The sequence below is a fragment of the Salvelinus fontinalis genome, chromosome 35 (assembly GCF_029448725.1).
Source record: "Salvelinus fontinalis isolate EN_2023a chromosome 35, ASM2944872v1, whole genome shotgun sequence".
NCBI lineage: Eukaryota > Metazoa > Chordata > Actinopteri > Salmoniformes > Salmonidae > Salvelinus > Salvelinus fontinalis.
The window spans coordinates 18,548,964-18,562,696 of NC_074699.1; the positions used below are offsets into that span (position 1 = coordinate 18,548,964).

General features: G+C 48.0%; 1 protein-coding gene across 3 annotated transcripts in view; it reads left to right on the forward strand.

The window, feature by feature from the left end:
- LOC129834438 (centrosome-associated protein CEP250-like) overlaps positions 1–13,733 on the forward strand; it is a 193,231-nt gene that overhangs the window by 157,090 nt on the left and 22,408 nt on the right. For 2 of the 3 annotated variants that reach the window (XM_055899417.1, XM_055899418.1), the window contains exons 19-25: positions 71–163; positions 305–460; positions 3,787–3,870; positions 5,415–5,582; positions 10,207–10,428; positions 10,604–10,834; positions 12,433–12,663. In XM_055899417.1, the coding sequence (XP_055755392.1) occupies positions 71–163; positions 305–460; positions 3,787–3,870; positions 5,415–5,582; positions 10,207–10,428; positions 10,604–10,834; positions 12,433–12,663 (1,185 nt within the window). The remainder of the gene's footprint in view (positions 1–70; positions 164–304; positions 461–3,786; positions 3,871–5,414; positions 5,583–10,206; positions 10,429–10,603; positions 10,835–12,432; positions 12,664–13,733) is intronic. The other variant, XM_055899419.1, reaches the window with a different exon arrangement.

Genomic DNA, 13,733 nt, shown 5'->3' on the forward strand with positions numbered 1-13,733 from the left:
CATTTGACCCATTAAGAGCCATGTATTGGCATGTTTATGACAATGGAATGACACATGTCACTTGTTACAGGATAGCCAGTGTGTGGAGACAGAGGAGAGACTGGCTGAGATCAGAGCTGATCTGGTCCAACTACAGCAGCAGTATACCACCTGCTATGCCCAGGTACTTGAACCTTGATAGAAAGTCACTAGTACATAATATGCTAAAATGGTCTGTAGGTTTATCCATATACTGTACCTCTGCTAGCATCTGTTATTAGCCTCTTTTCTGTTAGACCCATACTATTTCTCTGTCTGTGTGTAGCTGGTCCAGGAGGAGGCTGGGGTGGGCAGGCTGAGGGAGGAGCTGCGTGAGGTGAGGGAACAGAGGGACAGACTGGCCTTTCAGGTGACAGAGAACCAGGACCTGAGCCATGACCTGGACCTGCTCAGTGAGAAACACAAGGCTGCACAGCACGAGGTACTGGCCTTAACATCTCTCCTCCATCTCTCCTCCATCTGTCTCCTCTCCCTCATCCAACCAACCCTCGTTCTAATGCCCCTTAGCTGGTCAGCTCACAAACAGGCATCAGAAATGTCATGGAATTTTTTTCACTTTTTTTAATTTAACCTTTATTTAACTTGGATCAGGATGTTTCATAATGGATGTGAAATACAAAATTTCTTTACCAAGGTCATTGTTAAGAATGTGTCGAAATAGTGTAGTTGTCAGGGTATGCGTGAAGTGCTGTAGGAAGTCAGGTGCAGGAGAGGAGATATTTGGTAGCATACTGGAGCTTTTTATTTGGCGAACCAAAAGCACACGGCACAAACGGACACGAAATACAAATACGGGTTGAACATAACCCAGTGCAACCAGCCTAACGTGCGCATACATGAAAACAGATAAAAAATACCACACAAAGACATGGGGGAAACAGAGGGTTAAATACACAACACATAATGAGGGAAATGAGAACCAGGTGTGTGGGAAAACGAGACAAAAAAAAAAGAAAAATGGATCGGCGATGGCTAGAAGACCGGCGTCGAACAGCGCCCGAACAAGGAGAGGCATCGACAGTCGCCCCCCCGTGACAGTGAGGTACTGTCACGCAACGCCCGCTCAATGTCTGCACGCAACGCCCGCTCAATGTCCGCGTCCAGCTCCCGCACTACCGGCGCCACCAGGCAGGAGGCCGGGAGTATGGGAGTGGGATCCGTGAGCCGCTCCTCTGTGTCATACAGCCGGTACAGTGCGTCTGCCTTCACGTTCTGGGAACCTGGTCTGTAAGAAAGGGTGAAAAACATGGCCCACCTTGCCTGGCAAGTGTTCAGTCTACTCGCCGCCCGGATGTCCAGATTGCAGTGGTCAGTCCAGATGAGAAAAGGGTGTTTAGCCCCCTCAAGCCAATGTCTCCACGCCTTCAAAGCCTTGACGACAGCCAACAACTCCCGGTCCCCCACGTCATAGTTTCGCTCCGCCGGGCTGAGCTTCCTCGAGAAGAAGGCACAGGGACGGCGCTTCGGTGGCATACCCGAGCGCTGAGAGAGCACAGCTCCTATCCCAGCCTCGGACACGTCCACCTCCACTATGAACGCCAAAGAGGGATCCGGATGAGCTAGCACGGGAGCCGAGGTAAACAGAACCCTCGGGTGACTAAAAGCCCTGACCGCCTCAGCTGTCCACTGCAAGCGCACCGGGCCCCCCGTCAGCAGTGAGGTAATGGGAGCTGCTACCTGACCAAAACCTCAGATAAACCTCCGGTAGTAGTTGGCAAACCCTAAGAACCGCTACACCTCCTTTACCGTGGTGGGAGTCGGCCAATTACCCACGGCTAAGATGCGGTCACTCTCCATCTCCACTGAGGTGGAAATGCGGTACCCTAGGAAGGAGACGGACTGTTGAAAGAACAGGCATTTCTCAGCCTTAGCGTACAGGTCATGCTCCAACAGTCGACCAAGCACCTTGCGCACCAGGAACACATGCTCGGCGCGTGTAGCGGAGTATATCAGAATGTCTTCAATATAAACCACTACACCCTGCCCGTGCAGGTCCCTGAAAATCTCATCTACAAAGGCTTGGAAGACTGAAGACTATTCATCAACCCGTACGGCATGACGAGGTACTCATAGTGCCCAGAGGTGGTACTGAAAGCCGTCTTCCACTCATCTCCCTCCCGGATACGCACCAGGTTATAAGCGCTCCTGAGATCTAGTTTGGTGATCCGTGCATTGACTCTATCGCTGTGGCTATGAGCGGTAGCGGGTAACTATACCTCACAGGGATCTGATTCAGACCCCGATAGTCAATACACGGGCGCAGACTTCCCTCCTTCTTCTTCACAAAAAAGAAACTCGAGGAGGCGGGTGAAGTGGAGAACCGAATGTATCCCTGATGCAGGGATTCGTAGACATATGTTTCCATAGCCTCCGTCTCTGCCTGTGAGAGGGGATACACGTGATTCCTGGGAAGTGCAGCGTCTGTGCGATAGATCTCCTGGTAATCGCCCCGTCGATGAGGTGGTAATTGAGTTGTTTTCTTTTTGGAAAAGGCGAGAGCCAAATCGGCATATTCAGAGGGAATGCGCACGGTGGAGACCTGGTCTGGTCTCTCCACCGTAGTAGCACCAACGGAAACCCCTAAACACCTACCTGAGCACTCTCGCGACCACCCCGTGAAAGCCCTCTGTGGTCAAGAAACAGTGGGGTTATGACCAGCTAACCAGGGTTAGGCCCAGCACCACGGGAAATGCAGGAGAGTCAATAAAGAAGAGACTAATTCTCTCCGTATGACCCCCCTGCATCACCATGCCCAAAGGAGCGTGACCTCCCTAATCAACCCTGACCCTAATGGTCGACTATCTAAGGCGTGAATGGGGAAGGGCACATCCACGGGAACGATGGGGATCCCTAAACTATGGGCAAATGATCTGTCAATAAAATTCCCAGCCGTGCCTGAAACGACGAGCGCCTTATGCTAGGAATGCGGGGAAAACTCAGGAAAAGTAACAAACAAAAACATGTGTGCAACAGAGGGCTCTGGGTGAGAATGGTGCCGGCTCACCTGGGGTGACGCCAGAGTGTCCTGCCTGCTGCCTCGATCCCCAGAGGAACCAACACGGCACCGGCCAGCAGTGTGACCTCTGCGGCCACAGATGGTACACGTGAAAGCCCCTCCTCCGGTCTCCCTGCGCGCAGCACCTCCCAGCTCCATAGGCACCGGAGCGGTGGTGCTGGGAACAGGAATCAACAGAGCCCTCTCTGGACGTCCGCGGGTGACCAGCAGGTTATCCAACCGAATGGACATGTCCACCAGCTGGTAAGAGTGGTATCCCTGCAGGCCAACTCCTGACGGACATCCTTGCGCAGGCTGCAACGGTAGTGGTCAATGAGGGCCCTGTCGCTCCATCCCGCTCCGGCGGCCAAGGTCCGAAATTCCAGTGCGAACTCCTGGGCGCTCCTCGTACCCTGCCTCAGGTGGAACAGACGTTCACCCGCCGCTCTACCCTCGGGCGGGTGATCGAAGACTGCCTGGAAGAGGTGGGTGAACTCTGTGAAGTCCTCCAACGCCGCATCTCCTTCTCCCAACACGGGCTTGGCTCACTCCAGAGCTCTCCACGAGAGGCACGAGATAAGGGCGGACACCCGCTCCCTCCCCGAGGGAGCTGGATAATAACTTCGGGAGAAGTCGTAACAGTAGTGTTGTTTTAAGTCTTCACAGCAGAAGAAGAACCATACATACTGACAGGTAAGGCAGTGTGAGTTGAGTGGAAGTAGGGACTGACCAAGGTGTGTTTCTGTGTTCAGGTGATCAACAGGGATGAGACAGTGCTGAGACTGACCACAGAACTGAGGACTGCCCAGGAACACCTGAAATCAGCTCAGGATGAGGTGAGGCCTGAGATCTAACGCATCTCTTTTTAATTAGTCAACAAGGACAGGGTTGTACAGATCTGCCTAATGCAGTCTCTACAGCCATCGAAGATGAGTCCTAGTGCTGCCGGTTTATAGAGAGGCTAGTTCAACTCAAATCCATCAGAATGCACAGGGGCACAGAATGCGTATGTGTATCCCTGAGGAGAAAGCTCAAGGACATGGTGACCTTGTTAGTGTCCAGCCAGCCCTGTACCATGGGACTTTGAAAAGACACCTGACTGTGTCCCATGAACCCTCTGTGTTATTTCAGAGTTTTCTTCTTGAAGGAGAACTTGTGGAGGACCTGTCAATGGCCGTACGCTGTGTTGTGCTGGTTTATTTATTCCTCTCTCTCTGACTGGTCAGATATTTGTTTGCCAGAGTGTCCTTGTGTTATAAATGGGGCAGGCCTGTCACTTCAATGCTGAGAGGATGTTTTGACTTCCTTGAAAGATTTTTATGTATTTAATTTTGGGTTGGAGGGGAGCGGTGAATAATGCATTGGGAACCTGCTACATGTACTGTTTTTATCATTAGCATGGAGCCCAAGTTATCTGCAGAATACTTATGAGTGCCAGTGAAATGTTTGTGATGTTATTTATTTATGTTGCCCTCTCAATTATTCATTTGTTTATTTATTCATGGCAGAACTAACTGCAATTGGAAAATTCATTTTTTGCTGAAGGGCACATGCCCCCCCCCCCTACATAAAGGGAAGGGGGGGGGGACATCAGGCTTGTTAGTAATTGCTTTACGTGGCGTTTCCTGAGACTCACAGGGAGATGTCATTTAAACTGAGCAGACGGGTAAAGAGAGGGACTGAGAGAGAGATGGCATGGGTCGGGTTGAGAGGTGGGGATGGGAGGGGAGAGGAGTTTATCACTCAATCGAAACTTGCTGCTGGAGTGGTTGGTGTTTTTATTTAACCTTTATTTAACTAGGCAAGTCAGTTAAGAACAAATTCTTATTTTCAATGACGGCCTAGGAACAGTGGGTTAAATGCCTTGTTCAGGGGCAGAACGACAGATTTTTACCTTGTCAGCTCGGGGATTTAATCTTGCAACCTTTCGGTTACTAGTCCAACGCTTTAACCACTAGGCTACCTGCCGCCCCAGGGGGGAAACAGGGTAGTATCCACATATATTACATGGAATCAGATTCCACTTCTCCAGACCACAAGCTCTACAGGTCTGACTACAAGCAGAATAGAGGAGAACACAGTGGTTTTGTGGTTGTCTCTGGTTGTCTCCATGCTCCCCTGCTTTCTCTTCTTGTCTGCTCACAGCACTGTTCTCTTTAATTATATGGACTGGGATTTTGTTCAATTTCACACTTGCGTCCACACATGCAGCAATTGTTTCCTGATAAGGGAAATGTGTCACTAAACATTAAATGATATGTATGTTCTTTCTTTCTGTCTGTCTGTCTGTCTGTCTGTGTCTGTCTGTCTGTCTGTCTGTCTGTCTGTCTGTCGGTCTGCCTGTCTGTCGGTCTGTCTGTCGGTCTGTGTGTGTGTGTAGCTGTCAGTGCAGGCTCAGCAGGAGCAGGCCCTTGGAGAGGAGGTGCAGAGGCTGCAGAAGGAGGTGAGCTGTCTCCAGGGCAGCCTGAGTCAGAGAGAGGAGGACATGGAGTCACAACTACAGACAACTGGCCAGCTACAGCAGGAGAGGGACAGCCTGCTCACACAGGTCAACTACACACACACATCATACCACATCCTTAGTGAGACTATTCAACACTGTTTACAGTAGCTACTGGAATGATGATCTTTAGAATGATGGGCTTGGTGCCAGGCCTATTATATAGCTGCATAAACTATACAATATGTATACACACTCCATAAACTATACAATATGTATACACGCACCATAATCTATATAAACTATACAATATGTATACACACACCATAATCTGTATACACTATACAATATTAATACACACACCATAATCTATATAAACTAAATATAAACTAAACTAAATAAATTGGCAACAGACCAACAGGGAACACCGGAATAAGTACCCAGGGACTAATGGGGAAAACGGGTGACACCTGGAAGTGGGTGGAGACAATCACAAAGACAGACACAAACTATGAGAGATGGCCCACGGTGTGGCTGTGTTGTGTGCAGTAATGTGTGCTGTTGAGGAGAAGCAGCAGAGACAGAGGAGTGGGCGGTCAGCCATCCCTCTTTCTTTCTCTCCACGCCATCAACAAACACACAGCACAGCACGCAGCCGTGGAATTCAATTAGTATAATTTAATTAGAAGTGGGCAGCCTCTTGGCACAGTTCCTTCATTTATTTGAATCTTGTTTATGCACCTTGATTGTTTCACAATATAGATTTATTTTAATTAGCTAAGATTGATTAAATTGCATTGATTCTGTATCCTTATTCAAATGAATTCCCCATCCCTCCTCCTCCTCCCCCCTGCTGTGTTATTTTTCATAATTAATGGTACAGTCTGGGACTAGGGCTGGGGGTTGTAATAGTGACAGCTTTGACCATTTTGTAATCAAGGCTAGATTTATCGTTATTTATTGCATGTGCTGTCACATTGTTGTGACGTGAAAGGCGTTTTTTGAGTTTGTGGACCTGTGTGATCGACTAAGTTTGGTGTCTGCCTGCCGTTCTGTTCTGCCTCAGTCACAAGATAAGATAGTCAGACTGTTCTTTTGTCTTTAGCGGAGAGTTCAGCCTCTGTCCACTCTACAGACAGACAGACAGCCCCTGAAAGCACTGACCTTGGGCGGGGGGCCCAGTGTATCAGTGTGTGTGTGTGTGTGTGTGTGTGTGTGTGTGTGTGTGTGTGTGTGTGTGTGTGTGTGTGTGTGTGTGTGTGTGTGTGTGTGTGTGTGTGTGTGTGTGTGTCGAAGCGGCTACAGACGCCATGGTTAACACCAACGCCTCCTTCCCAACCCAGAGCTCTTTTAATTTTGATTGATGACTCCGTTTATCTTCTGCATAACAACCCTCCTCCCCCACTCTCCGTTTTCCCAGCTCCCGCTGCCTTCCACACACACCCAGTAAGAAAATTATATTAGAAACAAAATGAGATTCAAAATTTTATGTTTGACAAGCGACTTGATGAAAGGGTTTCATTGCAGGGCCTGATCCATGGAAATGTTATGCTAATAATACTGCTTGCCAAGCGATCTAGTTGGAAATTAATCAGTGGTTGAGCTGCGAGAGAGAGAGAGGGTGAGGGAGAGGGAGAGAGGCTGCTCTATAAACACCCTTCCCCCCCTTCCCTCACCTCCTCTCTCTCCCTCTCTCTAGCACTGAATCTCATCAAAAATAGCCATGGGTTGTTGTCTGTGTGATGAGGTTGGGAGAGAAATAGGGAGTTAGAAAATTACACTGCAGCTTAGCACTGATTGATGCAGTAATGTATGCAGCAGGCCAGGCAGGCAGACAGACAGACAGACAGACAGACAGACAGACAGACAGACAGACAGGCAGGCAGGCAGGCAGGCAGGCAGGCAGGGCAGGGCAGGGCGGGGCAGGGCAGGACAGACAGACAGACAGACAGACAGGCATGCTGTATTATGGATTAGAGCTCCCCCCTCTCTCTCTCCACATCAGTCCCCCTCCCTATATCTGTCCTACTATTATTATATTTATCCTCTTCATCTGTCCTCTTTTCTCTGCACGTATCCTTTACCTCCATATTTGTGTATGTCTACACGGTTTGTGATGTCACAGACTGCCTCAATCCATCCTCTCACTTCCTCCCTCCCTCCATTCCTGGGAGACATCAATGCACTGGAGTCACTAATGGAGTCATTAACAGATTTAACTCATTTAAAAGAACACAATTAGTGCTGGGGTTTTAATGATGTTTGTAAGTTAACCTGTTGGGGATGGGGGCGCTGTTTAGACTACTTATGCTAATTTGGCTAATTTTTTAAACGGCTTCCCACAAAATCCTTGATCGTACAATATGCATATTATTATTATTATTGGATAGAAAACAGTCTATAGTTTCTATAGGAGTTGAAATTTTGTCTCTAAGTGGAACAGAGCCCATTCTACAGCAATTTCCCTGACATGGAGTCAGATTTGAGAAATGTTGGCCACTCTTCTGAAGTCATTTAAAAGGGCACTGTCGTTGCTATGACTATACGGACACTTCTTACGTCTTCCCCTGGATGCCTTTACGTGATGACGATTCCAACGGGCTCGATTGCTCGTTCACAGGCCCTACAAATGAAAAAACCCTGAAGCTAGTCATTCTTTTGGAGCTGCGTAACGCGCGTGCTGGACACCGACCCGCTCCTGTTCCAAGCGTTAGTTTAGCCTGTTATATTTCTCCGGTCATCTTTTCACTCGTTATAGGAGTTAAAAACATCATAAGGTAGTTAATTTAAAGCGTTTTATAGCAATTTATATCCGTTTAGTGCGATTTTGGGACATTTATTTTTGCAACGATGTGAAAAGTTGGGCATGCTTTTCAGTTCATCCCGAACTCAGTTGACATTTCCACATGGCAAGAGGACAGCTTTCCACCAAAAGACGATTTCTCCCAAGAAAGGATCCTTTGCCCAAGATACTGATGGAAGAACAGCTCAAGGTAGGACATTTTTATTATGATAAATCGTGTTTCTGTCGAAACATTTTAGTGGCTTAGGACGCCATGTTTTTTGACGTAGCTTCGCTTGGCGCAAACTGTATTGAAAAGTAAGGATAAATTAAAAAATGTAATAACGCAATTGTATTAAGAATTAAATTGTCTATCAATCCCTGTCCACCCTATATTTTTTAGTCACGTTTATGAGTATTTATGTATAAGAGTAGATCACTGTCTAAGTGGCGCAAGGACATTTTCTGACCAGCTGAGCTACATTTCACATTGTCTAACCATGATTTTGGTGGCTAAATATAAACATTTTCGATCAAACTGTATATGCATGTTGTAATGTGATGTTACAGGAGTGTCATCGGAAGAATTCTGAGAAGGTTAGTGAAAAAATTAATATCTTTTGGCGATGTTGACTTTTATCGCTCACTTTGGCTAGAATCAATGCTGGGCTGCTAATTGCTATGTGCTAAGCTAATATAACGATTTATTGTGTTTTCGCTGTAAGACACTTAGAAAATCTGAAATATTGTCTGTATTCACAGGATCTGTGTCTTTCGATTCGTGTATGCTGTGTATTTTTACGAAATGTTTGATGATTAGTAGTTAGGTAAACACGTTGCTCATTGTAATTATTCTAGTCCATTTGTGATGGTGGGTGCAATTGTAAACTATGCCATATACCTGAAATATGCACTTTTTTCTAACAAAACCTATCCCATACCATAAATATGTTATCAGACTGTCATCTAATGAGTTTTTTTGTTGGTTAGGGGCTATAAATATCTTAGTTTAGCCGAATTGGTGATGGCTACTGGTGTTGGTGGACAAATAAAAGATGGTGGATTATGCTAATGTGTTTTTAGGTAATAGATGTACATCTTTACATATTGTGTCTTCCCTGTAAAACATTTTAAAAATCGGAAATGTTGACTGGATTCACAAGATCTGTGTCTTTCATTAGCTGTATTGGACTTTAATGTGTGAAAGTTAAATATTTTAAAAAAATATTTTTTTTGAATTTCGCGGCACTGGTTTTTCAGTGGGGGGGGGGGGGTGTGCCGCTAGCGCCACGCTGATCCTAGACAGGTTAAATGCAAACTAATCGTGTTTCTCTCTTCCTCTCTTTCTCTCTTCTGGCTTAGAAGTCAGTAAGAACGAAAGAGTAGATGAATTACAGGAGTGTTTTGTGGGTGTGGGTGCGTGTCTCCCAGCCATGTTACAAGTCTGTGGGATTTATTATTTTTACCCTGAGAGCCATCTGTTACACTGCTCCTTATTTTTGTAATGCATCATCAGCCAGGGGAAAACTAATATTATCCCATCTGGGATATTGTACTCTGGAGTGTAGTAATGTAATGTAGAGCTGGTGTCATTAAAGTGCCTCGGTGGAGCTGCAGGGAGAGGAAGGAAGGCTGAAGGAGTGTATTGGATCATATCTGTCTGTTCTGTCTGTGTGTCCCCTACACCCCCCATATGTGTGTATGCACACACACACATACACACACAGACAGACACATACACACAAATACATACATACACACACACACAAATACAAACAAACACACACACATATACACACACACAAATACAAACACATACATACACACAAACAAATACAAACACACACACAAATACAAAGACATACACACACACACACGCACATACACACATGCAAATACACACACATTCTCCCTACACACTCCCTCACTGACACTACCCTCTGTCTCCAGCGGGACAACCAGCAGGGGGCAGTGTGTGTTCTGCGTGGGGAGCTGCAGCGGTGGCAGGCGGAGGCCCGGGCTCAGCAGGAGAGCAGGGAGGAGGAGGTGTTGGGGCTGAGGGCTGAGCTACAGGAGACCCAGGGCAGGCTGCAGCAGTGTAGAGCAACCATGAAGCACCTCCGCTCTGACCTGGAGCAGGCCCAGAGACATACCAGGCAGGCAGAGGAGGAGGTGGGTGGGAGGAGTGAGAGGAGTACAGTACACAGAAAGACAGGAACATGGATTTCTCCTCACTTTAATAAGCAGTGAAGTACCCTCAGTACTGTGCCTATTGCAGGTTTATGTAAGCCGTTATACAGGCATATTGAAGTAGACTACAGTGTTCTGAGAATGTGTCCCCCCACAGGCAACTGATAGGGAGAACCGTCTGCGGGGCCAGGAGGCAGAGTTGTCCAGGCTGAGGGCTGTGCTGCAGGAGGCTGAGAGCAGAGCAGCGGACACAGAGACCAGGCTGCAGGCCCTGACCCAGTCCCTGGAGCTGTACAGGGCAAAGTACCAGGCCTGCCTCACCAAGATCTCCCAGCAGGACAGCACTCTACAGGCCCAGGACGAGGATCTGAAGGAAGCCAGGGCTCAGGTCAGCTCCCACGCCATCCTCACCCTGCAGGAAAACTAAGAGCTGATACTGGAGCTTTTTCTAGTATTTCCAGAGCTTCTATCTGCTAGAGCTTCTATCTGCTAGAGCTTCTATCTGCTAGAGCTTCTATCTGCTAGAGCTTCTATCTGCTAGAGGTTCTATCAGAGGTTATATCTGCTAGAAGTTCTATCTGCAAGAGCTTCTATCCGCTTGAGGTTCTGTCTGCAAGAGCTTCTATCTGCTAAAGCTTCTATCTGCTTGGGGATCTGTCTGCTAGAGGTTCTGTCTGTTAGAGGTTCTATCTGCTATAGGTTTTATCAGAGGTTTTATCTGCTAGAGGTTCTATCTGCAAGAGCTTCTATCTGCTTGAGGTTCTGTCTGCAAGAGCTTCTATCTGCTAAAGCTTCTATCTGCTTGGGGATCTGTCTGCTAGAGGTTCTGTCTGCTAGAGGTTCTGTCTGCTAGAGGTTCTGTCTACTAGAGCTTCTGTCTGCTGGAGGTTCTGTCTACTAGAGCTTCTGTCTGCTGGAGCTTCTATCTGCTTGGGGATCTGTCTGCTAGAGGCTCTGTCTGTTAGAGGTTCTGTCTGCTAGAGGTTCTGTCTGTTAGAGGTTCTGTCTGCTAGAGCTTCTGTCTGCTGGAGCTTCTATCTGCTTGGGGATCTGTCTGCTAGAGGTTCTGTCTGTTAGAGGTTCTGTCTGCAAGAGCTTCTATCTGCTAAAGCTTCTATCTGCTTGGGGATCTGTCTGCTAGAGGTTCTGTCTGCTAGAGGTTCTATCTGCTAGAGGTTCTATCTACTAGAGCTTCTGTCTGCTAGAGGTTCTATCCGCTAGAGGTTCTGTCTGCTAGAGGTTCTATCCGCTAGAGGTTCTGTCTGCTAGAGGTTCTATCTGCTAGAGGTTCTATCTGCTAGAGCTTCTATCTGCTAGAGGTTCTATCTGCTAGAGGTTCTATCCGCTAGAGGTTCTGTCTGCTAGAGGTTCTATCCGCTAGAGGTTCTGTCTGCTAGAGCTTCTATCTGCTAGAGCTTCTATCTGCTAGAGGTTCTATCTGCTAGAGGTTCTATCTGCTAGAGGTTCTATCCGCTAGAGGTTCTGTCTGCTAGAGGTTCTATCCGCTAGAGGTTCTGTCTGCTGGAGCTTCTATCTGCTAGAGGTTCTATCTGCTAGAGGTTCTATCCGCTAGAGGTTCTGTCTGCTAGAGCTTCTGCTAGAAGATGCTAGAGCTTCTGCTAGAAGATGATTCTAAGATAATTGGTGTTAAAGTTACTTACAAACCCTCATTGGTTTGAACGGTGGCAGCAATTTTTATCTAGTATTTCTTTTTTTACACAACAACATGAATTGGGGTATTTAGAGTACTATATAGGTAGAGAACATTGAACAGAACAAGGCTGTCAATAACTCCATTTGGACAAAATGCAGATAGAACCATATAGCCCCAAGCGCTCCATGTGTTGTGGTTTTATCTCTGCTGTTTATACCCATGTTGCCAGGAGTTGTTCTTGCGTACATCTCTAGGCCTGATTTATGAGTGTTAATAGCATGTCTTGTTTATATGTGTGTTTGTGTGCCTGCCTGCGCGTCCCTGTGTCCCAGGTGGTGGAGCGGGACGAGCATGTGTTGCGTCTGTGTGCCCAGGCGTTGGTGTTGCAGGGGGAGCTGAAGGCCCACAGTGCCCAGCTGGAGAGCGGGGATGACGCCCTGAGTGCCCTGAGCCAGCACCTCCGAGACACCCAGAGAGACCTGGAGTCCAGCCGCAAACACAGCCAGGAGTGTGAGATGGTCATCAGCACTATGAGAGACAGCACCGCCGCACTGAGACAACAGGTCAGACAGTCAGTCAGTCACACCAGTTAGGCCAGCCAGTCAGTCAGGCAGATCGGTCAGTGGATCAGTCAGTCAGACCGAGCCTCATCCACAGGGATGTAGCTTCCCAATGACAGCCTCGTCCACAGACACAGACAAACCCGGTCACACTGTGCTGATCACTCCCTTTCCACTACAAACATTAACATACTAGTCCACTCAGTGGTTTCCCCCTACAGTCAGGCCCACTCATCCTGCTCACTACCCCTGCTACCTGGAACAGTGCCAGTCATGCGGCTAAGTCAAAGCCAGTCAAGTAGTACTAGCACTGTAGTATACCCAACTGGCCTCTCAGGTGAGTGAAGCTACATGCAGGTCAGTTGTCGCGCCACACCTCTGTAGGTAAGGCTCAATCTCTGCTCCTGATCTGTAAACGGGTGGAGTCAGACAGGGTACAACACACTGGGAGTCGGAGGTCTGGGGACCTCTGGAAGTGTTTTCACTGATTCCTATTGATCGGCGTCATGGCCCCCATACAGGAGGAAACACAATGAGAAAACACAGGCAGTGTGAGCTCCCTGGACAGCACAGAGCACAGCACAGAGCACAGCCGTTAATGGCTGGCAGGAGGAAGCAGAGAGGAAGGGAAGACTGGATTACATGGGCAGAGCAGTGGAGAAGAAGGTTTGATGTTTGGACTTGTTTGGGTGTGTGTGGTTGTGTGCATGCACGTGTGTGTGAGACACGGGGTGGTTGACAGCTCCATGCACGGAAGAAGCAAAGTGGAAAATCCTGCTGGGGATGCGATATGTGGCTGAAATAATGGCAGCCGTGCCCAGTTGAGCTCAGCGTTTATGTGGTGTGGAGGTGGCTGGAGATCCAGTGGGGCGCTTACCTCCTTCTGTGAGCCCACAATGGAGGCGCCATTCCCATCACCTCCAGCTCTCACCCTCCCCTCTCCACTGCTGTAACCAAGGCCTTCCCTCTCCACTGTATACCCTCCCCCCCTCACACACCACCTCAGTCCCTAACAACACCCCTCCCACACAGCAGAGCTCCATTAGCAACACAGAGGCTCTCAATCGCACACA